The following is an 8,917-nucleotide window of genomic DNA, read 5'->3' as shown; positions in this document are numbered from 1 at the left end:
TTACGTATTTTAATTTTGATAATTTACTATAAGACTTAATGATCAATATAGTATATTTTCAATTTTACGTAAAAATAAATTTTCTCCAAGATATATTCCATATGTATTATTAAAGAAAAATGTGAGATAAATTAATTTTGATTATATAGTTGAAATAAATTATACAAATTAAATTTAAATAAAATAATTTTAATCTCCTATATAAGTATGATTAAAATTAATTTGTTGTACCTTTCATACTCATTAAAAATGGTTTTTAGTTTATTTAATTTATCACCCCAACCCCAATGGCAAGTGATGCTCAAAATTCTCTTTCACCCTTTCACGTGTTGGTGTCTCTTGTTCTTGTGTGTGTCACGGACTATGGGAGAGGAATAATTAAAAACGTTAATTGGGTTTTTAATAATTTGTTTTGGGGATTCTTTTCTATGTGAGCGAGACAGTGATGAGGACAGCGTATGTATGAGTTGAATTATGAGGAATAAAACAGATGTCTGGTTCCGTGACATAGTTCATAACCCATTATTTTAAGCTGATTTAATAATTGCTGCATTTGTCTTAATCATAGTTGCAATCAAACATAGGCATGCAGCCGGAATTGGCTCGGACCAGTTTAAGGAAAGCTGCTAGGTGTTCCAGCTTCACAGGCACCTATTCCAATTCAAGCACAAATACATGCACATGGAGGATATTGACAAACTAAATCTAACACTTTCAAAATATTTTACTACTTCAATTTCTTTTTGAAATTTGACCACACCTAATTTACTTTTTCCTACTCATTCGATCTTTGGTTAATTAAGACATATGGTACTCAATTTAATCTATGCTGACCCAAATTAAAAGACATACAGTAGAGAAACTTAAAAAATAATTATGATATTAAAAAGTTTGCCTATTTTAATCAATAATAACCCTTTTATGAACCACCAAACTGTAACTAGAGTGAAATTGTTCTAATTTAATTAGAAATTTTGAGTTTAAATCTTAGATATACAATTGTATTAAATTCTCAAAGAGAGAGTCATCCATAATGATGATATCCAACTTAAATAACATTACCTCTAAATTTTCAATAGAGGATACATGTAATCTATAATAAAAATTCACTATTGTGTTTTGCTTTTAAAAAAAATACTTATTTCTTTATTCTTGAGTCAAAGTGTAGCCAAGTAATTGGTGTAGCTAAGAGTTGAGGTATATGTGAATAAGGAAAAAACTTCATTGGAAGACTTAATTCCATCATGTTGAGAATGTTTCTAGCTTGAACAGAATTGTCCCATACATGAGGATACATGTGATCCTAACAAAATTGTAATACTGAATACAATTTCAACTAATTAATAATAAAAAAAAAAGCATATTAGAAAGTATGCTATTGATATTTTTCAAAGTTACATGTTTGCATAATGATAATAATTCATTGTAAATAAAAAATATTATAAAAGATGGATACGTAAAATGGATACGTAAAATGTGGTAATAGGCTATTTTTTTTAATACTTTAATTTGTTTTTCATGTAAAATGTAAAAATAGTAATAATTAAGTATATATCACTCTAAGGAAGTTATAATTGATAATCGGAATTATAGTTTAGAATTTTAAACTTATTCTTAATTCTATTATAAAAATCACCAAACTTATGTTTAAAAGAACAAATCTTACAGATGCTTAGTATGCAAATCCTAGGGCATTGATAAGTTTAGAGAATGGAGGCTCCATTTGTTACCTGCGTCTCTATGAGAAGTCACATTTTTTGATCGAGAAGCAAATCTAGTTTAAGGTTCTAGACCAAAGAAAACACGACAATTTGTCAAACTACAGCATCAAATGTAGAGTAGTAACTCAAAATTAATGAATGAAAATCATCGGAATCTTACAAGTATAGTAAAATTTATAATTGTAGGAGCTCTACAGATTGATCAAAGTTAATTTCCTGAAGGACTACATTTTATTTAGTGCCAAAATGAAGAGTACCGTGAGAGATCACATGAACTACAGTATTGCATCAATATTATTACTAAAATATAATGTTCCATCAATCCTATAGTATAGCCATTCTTGTATAACTTGATATTTGTTGTTCCATCATTTTCTCTTCTACAGCTTTACTCAATAATGAATTTGATCAGTACCAGCAATCTACCACTTCCCCTTGCTCAGGTAAATGCCACTTCTTTGGGGGTCCTGAGGCCCTTGGGGATGCACCAAAATCATCCCAACCCAGTCTTGCAATTTCCACGCCAATTGTTCGACCATAAAAATCCTGTACAAAACGGACAAAAAGAAAATTAAAAGGGAACATTCAGTTGTCAATGTCATGGTTGACAGTAGAAGGATGAGGCTTATCATGGAAATTTGAACCTTCTGATCCATGGTTTCTAGTGCAAGCATGGCATCATCTTGACATGTATATTGAATGAAAGCAATACCCTTAGATCTTTTTGTGTTCATATCTTTAACCTTCTAACTGCATCACGCATTAAATACATGATCCAAGAGGCGTGAGTTAGGGTACTAAAATCCATTATGTAAACCACTGAAGTCTCATACTAAAGTGAATAGTGACTTATTGTGAATATTCATGCATTTACCTTCAGCTATCTTGCCAAAATTTGAAAATTCCTTCTGCAAAGTAGTCTCACCGGTAGAATATGGTAAATCTGCTTCCAAAAAAGAGCAAGTATAACTTGATATAAATGAAGGAATAGCTGGTACTAATATAAATCCACCTCCATGGCATGCAGACATCAGAAGAGAAAAATAATAGAAGAACGTGCAACCATGCAGATTGATCACTAATAAAATTAAAGAACTACATATGGTAAAGAAAATTCTCTACCCAACAATAGATCAGAATTAGGCAGATTGAAAGCAAAGTCAAAATCTAAAGTTCATCTAATAATATCAGTAAATGGTACTGTAGATGAAAACTGTTGCAATGTAATGGTAGTATGGGTAGATTGACAGGAAAAAGTTATTGCTGTGCTGTGCAGCTGCATAAATTATACCTGATAGACAGGATGTGGGCAAGAGGCATTCAGTAATTTGGTGATGTACATTAAATCAATCACTTAATCCAGAAGACACGTTTAATTTTTATAGATATCTGGATAGATGCTTAGTGCTTTGGAAAAAAATGTTGTACGTTACTGGAACTCATGTTTAGAAGTCAAAAGCACATAATATAACAGCTAAAGTAAAGTCAAATTCGTCTAATTAAATAAAAAATTATTCTGAACAGAAAATCAGTATGGTGTTGGGGATATAAGGTGGGTTGGATGGTTAAAGGAGAAGGGAAGAGGGAAAAGATCGCGGGTTCAATCCCCTTTGCTAACAAAACTAGCATTCTAACTAACATTGGCCGATTAAAAAAAAAGTATGGTGTTAACTTGATAGACCTCAGATGAATAGATGAATAAATTATTATCCTCCAGATGATTGTGTAACAGGAGAGAGATATAGATTACTTTGTAGTTGCTACTCTTTTCACATAACTGTCAATTTTCACACTTTCTTATGATTCCTAACACTGTAAAATGGTACTCAAGGAAGAAACCTCCATCACAAGGGAAGAAAAAGAATAAAATGAAGAAAAGGAAGCAAGAAAATAAAATCAGAGCTGAAAACAATCTCTGCCACTGTTGGCCTAGGCCCCTGAAGTAATCCCTAAAGTATTTTTATCCCCCACCCCCCCTTTCTTACCCTTCTCTTCATGTGTTTCTTACTATTTCCCATCATTGCATAATTTCCCTCTCCAATACCCTGCTGCCACATGTACTTTCTGATTCTGTATTTCTGTTACACTTTCCCTCCAATATTTCCTTCTTACTCATCAGAGGACCCCTCCCTCTCCTCTAATATGTGCATATGAACTCCCTTGGCAAAACCCTCTCCAGCCCACTTTTCTTTTTCCTTTTTCTTATCTAATATACATGTGTCAAAATCCCATCAACATCTTATGAATATTTGTCTCTATGTTGCAGCACATAGTTCAATTTTATAAATGTAAATTAACGAATACTGAACAAAGTGAAGAGTACAAATTTGGGAGATGAGGATTTTCATGACAGAAATAAACAAAATGGAAATCAGATTGATAGTGCTTCTAGTCCCTAAGCATGACAACTAAAGAACCTTTGCAAAGAGGCTAGGAAGAAAACCATAAATATATGCTGAAACATATAACACTTTACACGATCTAAAGATGCCACAATCCTGCAGATAAATTACACCTAAAACCTTAAACCCTGACCATCTCAATCCCCAAAGTCCCAAAATTGAATAGAGAGAAGAAGCAGGAAGATGTCTGGCAACCAGAATTGTACTCCATTTTATATCAGTATAACACTAATGTATTTTTCCCATTTAGATAATAAAACTTCGGGCAATAACAGTAACAGACTTAGGAACAATATAGGGCTTTTAAATGCTATAAAGATTATAACACTACTTTCCTATGGCTACTATCATACCGTCCAGCAATCATTATGTAATTTTTCATTTCCATCACTGTGCTTAAGGAGGAAAATTGATCAACTTTTTTATCTTGCAGGAATGAAAATGGTGATTTTCATCATTTAGGACTAACTGACCATCTCTGACCTTAAATATTTTAGAGACTAAAATGGTGTTTTACTCAACACTTAATATTCCAATTTTCATATGCCCTTGACCTTAGATATCCCCACCAAGGAACTAAAATTCAGCAGCCTACATTTCTTTTAAAGCATAAACTACCTAAAGCTGGCAATGGTAGATAGCTGTTGACACCTAAATTGATTCTTATCCATAAGTAAAACAAGCTATATAAAGAGATGATATATAACAAGTGCAACAAATAAACCAATCTCTATATATTTTCTCCTACACATTACCCATATCAGCAAATTGAGTGGAAAATTAACAAGGGTTGGCATAAAAATTGCGACTTTGCAAGGAAAAAGTGTCTACTTTAAACCGAGTATGTGTTCACAGGGCTCAAACAACACTAGAACAATTAACAACGAGAAGGGCATGCAACAAATACACAAATACACGTTTACATTGAATAGAATTGAAGGGTAAGAAGGAGAGAAAGGAATATTACTTTTAACAACAATTTTGCTTGCAAGAGGGTAGTCATGGCGCAGAGAAGAAGCCCTGAAGGGAAGAAGAGAAGGGTTTACACTTGCAAAGGGTTTTGCATAACCAGTGAACGAAGAAGCCAGCATATTCATCTCCATCGTCATCAAATCACTTCAAATTCAAAAGCAAACACGACCTCGTTTAAGAGAGGACAAGCCTGTTCTAAACTAAACTCCAAATAAATCTAAATATCTAAATATCTTGGGTCATGAGTCTCAAAAGTATTTATTTGCGCAGTATTCCTCTCTTGAAAAAGAAAATCAAGTTTTAGAATCTAAAATTCTAGTTAACTTTAAATTTTTGTAATATATAGTATTTGATATTATCAAAAATATTTTTCAAACTCCATCTCTTCACAATTTTTTTATTTGCACGTGTAAAATAACCTAAAATCACACTTATTTTGGGAGAAATAAACATGATTATCTTAATTGTTATATTTGTAAGGGAAAGGTTCATATGGTCTAAAAATCACTTTGTTATATATATATATATATATATATATATATATATTATCTTATGATAAAAGATTTTAAAATGATTACTAAAAGTATCTTTAATGAGAATTTTAAGTGAGTTTCTTAAGTTTTTTTTTCCATATTATTTTTGTGATTCCGAGAATCTCATAAAAAAATTCATACACAATTTTATTTCAATAGCAAAAAATTTTAAAAATTTTTAAAAAACTCACTTTTATAATTTTTTTATTTAATTATGATTTAATTATAATATTATTATGTGCTAGATAAATATTATTTTTTATTGGTAAGAAACAATTTCTTATAAAAGATACATATCTTATTTTAAGAAATTTTTATTGTCACATAAATTTACTCCAACAAAAAAGAAATTATAAAAAATAATTTCTTTATTTAAGAAATCTTTCGAGAACTCTTTTTTTGGAAAGGCTCAAACACTTGTGTGCATGAACTTATGTCTAGTAGTTCAAATCTGCTCATGTATCCTCCCTACTCGTGCAATAATAGACTTTGCAATATTTTTACTTTGTAATTTATTTAAATTCTTTTTGAGATTATTTTGAACCTAAAACTAAAATTCAAAGTCTATTTGAAAACGTTAGATTTAATATGTCAGTTTTTTAAGTTGAATGATTTATGAAATTATTGGATTTTAATTACCATTTTTGTATAACTGTTTATCACGGTTACGACACGTTTTTATTTTATTTTATTAACGTTTAGTTTTAGTTTTACTTGTCATCGTCAATTTACTGTGTTAATAAAAATAAAAGCGAACCGTGTATCGCACGGACCAAACACTCTAGTAACATTAAGTTTAGAAAGGCAATAAAATCTTTGTAAAGAAATAGAAAACATGTATTCAATTAACATTCTAAACTTTAATTTTGTGTGAATTGATCCTTAAAATTTATTATCTGTTTTATAAGTAGCACCACAAACTTTAATATTGTTTCAATTAATCTTTAAAATGCATCTCTTTTTGCAAATAGACACCTAAATTCATACTCTTTGTTATATTTTAAATATAAAAAATGAGTTGTAACAAAAAACAATAATGAATGATTAACGTTTAAAGATAAATTGAATTACAATTAAAGTTCAAAGTGTCTATTAAAAAAAAAGAAAGAAAATCAAAGTTTAACTATCAACCATTATAAATTTAAAGTTCACGGTCTATTTGCTAAAAATATAAAGTTTAAAAATTAATTTGGAAAAATTAAAATTTAAAATGTCTATTTACAAAAGAAATAAAGTTTAGAAGGGTTTAATACTTTTTTCCCTAAAAAAAATACAACAACAATAAAGCATAAAAGTTTGACCAACAGTTAAAATGTAAGTCACAACAAATTAAAGACACTGTACGTGGAATTATCATTGCAAGTTGGAAACACTTGTAATGTCAAACCATGAAGCCAATTGCTAGTATTCTATTATTTGTATAGCAAACAGTAAAAAAAATGAAGCCCTAATGCCTTGTCAAGTCCTCTCACTAACAAAAACTAATAATACAACAATTAACATTTATTTTTCTTCTCAATCAATCTTGTATAAACCAGCCCCATAACGTGATTCTAGTTGATAGGAATTGACAATTCCTTGCGGTAAAGGTAAACCAGACAAGTATCAAGAATTAATACAAAACCAATGAAATTCAAGGACACACACTCCAAATGATTGAATTAACTCCTCATTCTTCAATTCTTCTATAGAAATAGCACAATCACGTTGTGATCCTGTAATTTCATCCCCAGCAAGCACATAGCAAAATGTGCTTTAGGGGCAAAAGAAAGTAGTTATACTTCTTGCAATCACCAAGGTTCCCTTTCAGCCCTTGGCGTTATGAGAGAACTGTGTATCATCATACTAAATGTCTCTAATTCGTGTAATTGAGAGAGAACTTTGTGTATCATTAGACTCAATGTCTCCAATTCATGTAGACTGAGATGTTGGTAGAGAATTTTGTATGTTATCATACTCAATGTCTTCAATTCGTGTACTTTGAGATTCTCTCCTCTCCATTGCCACCTGAAGAAGCCATACGAAAAAAATTCCCAACATGCGACCCAAAAATATAGAAAAAAAAAATATCCACGTGGGACCCAGTAACTAGAACAACCATGGACGCAAACACCAAGAGCAAAAGCAGGCACAGGATCACAGTACGATTCATGGCCCATGGGAATTAGAAAAAAAAAAAATAATGTATCTGAATCTGAATTTGGAAATTGTGGGTTTAAGTTACTAATTTACATTGGTTCAAAGATTAGAATTCGAAATCCTCTCTGGATAAAGTGATTAATTTAATCAAATCTTTATCTTTTTTCTTTAAAGGATGAAATAATTTAAACGAGATTGCAACTGTCTTTAAATTATTACTTTATCCAATAAAAGATATGTAAAAATCCTATAAAATTTTCAAGTTACTTAGGGATAGATGATGGATGACCATGATGACATCACAGCTCTTTAGGAAAACAAGATTTGAGCGTTAAAAATATATTGATGATTTTTATATTTTTAAATATTTTACTATTATATTCTGTCATTGTATATTCTATTTAACTCCTTTAGAACAATGATCCTACAGACCTCGGGAAGTAATTGGTATCCGTGTTTTATCAGCCTTCGTTCCAAGATTGATAAGTCGAAGATTTGTAAGCATATAATAATAATAATAATAATAATAAAGGACAGAAAATTCTAGTAATACCAGAAACAAAACAAAACCTAATCATAGAATCATCCTAATTATTTATGCTTAATTATTCTTTTGACTCGTTTGATTTAGATTGTATGTAACATTGGTCACTTAATTTTTTTTAGCAATTAAGTCTCTTATTTTCAAAATTTTCAAAAATCAAAATCATTTTAAATCTTCTTTCATACAAAATTCATCAATCAAAACATCAAATATCACTCAAATTTGAAGGGGGGGAAATCTTGTATTTTAACCTCTTCAAATCCTACTCTATCGTAAGCCTTAAAATATTTGTATGGAAAATAAAAATTTGAGAGTTTATAAAGGAAAATTGAGAGAAAGATCAATTTTAATTTCTTTTCAAAAGAAAAACTTAATTAGTTCAAAAACATAACGAGACTTAAACCACAAGTTAAAACAATAAAAACTGCAATTAAACTAATTATTTAAAACAAATAAGGTTTTGTTCAATGTTTTCTTTCCTTTTTAGACTATTATGAAGATTTAAATTGATCTTTGAAGGAAAATTTGACATTTCCCATAACATGTGTTCACGTAACAACCTGAGGTTACTGTGTTACAAGATGATTCAGATGAGGCTAGGAGCAA

The 8,917-nt window shown here is 30.2% G+C and overlaps 1 protein-coding gene across 2 annotated transcripts; it reads right to left on the bottom strand.

Moving 5' to 3' along the window:
* Window positions 1-1,820: 1,820 nt before the first annotated feature.
* LOC114412696 (glycine-rich RNA-binding protein 4, mitochondrial-like) lies at window positions 1,821-5,323 on the bottom strand. Of its 2 annotated transcripts, XM_028376695.1 has the most exons (5): window positions 5,091-5,323; window positions 2,590-2,664; window positions 2,539-2,540; window positions 2,366-2,464; window positions 1,821-2,267 (listed from the first exon to the last, which is right to left on the bottom strand). In XM_028376695.1, exons 1-5 carry the CDS (start codon window positions 5,230-5,232, stop codon window positions 2,130-2,132), a joined length of 456 nt encoding a protein of 151 aa, XP_028232496.1. In that variant the 5' UTR covers window positions 5,233-5,323; the 3' UTR covers window positions 1,821-2,129. The 2 variants fall into 2 exon arrangements, 1 of the variants encoding a protein (XP_028232496.1); XR_003666811.1 differs by lacking the exon at window positions 2,539-2,540 and having other exon boundaries at window positions 2,366-2,471; window positions 2,596-2,664.
* Window positions 5,324-8,917: the final 3,594 nt, after the last annotated feature.

This window comes from Glycine soja, chromosome 5 (genome assembly GCF_004193775.1).
Source record: "Glycine soja cultivar W05 chromosome 5, ASM419377v2, whole genome shotgun sequence".
Taxonomy (NCBI): Eukaryota; Viridiplantae; Streptophyta; class Magnoliopsida; order Fabales; family Fabaceae; genus Glycine; species Glycine soja.
Note: the sequence above shows the minus strand (reverse complement) of the source record. Positions and strands in the feature narration are given on the sequence as shown.

Bases quoted from the DNA above. Each gene is read 5' to 3' on its own strand.
- LOC114412696 (XM_028376695.1), bottom strand. From the start codon at position 5,232: ATGACGATGGAGATGAATATGCTGGCTTCTTCGTTCACTGGTTATGCA. The intron at 2,665-5,090 runs GTAATATTCCTT...TTTTGGAAGCAG, and splicing joins AAGCAAAATTGTTGTTAAAA to ATTTACCATATTCTACCGGT. The intron at 2,268-2,365 runs GTTCAAATTTCC...CGTTTTGTACAG, and splicing joins TAGAAACCATGGATCAGAAG to GATTTTTATGGTCGAACAAT.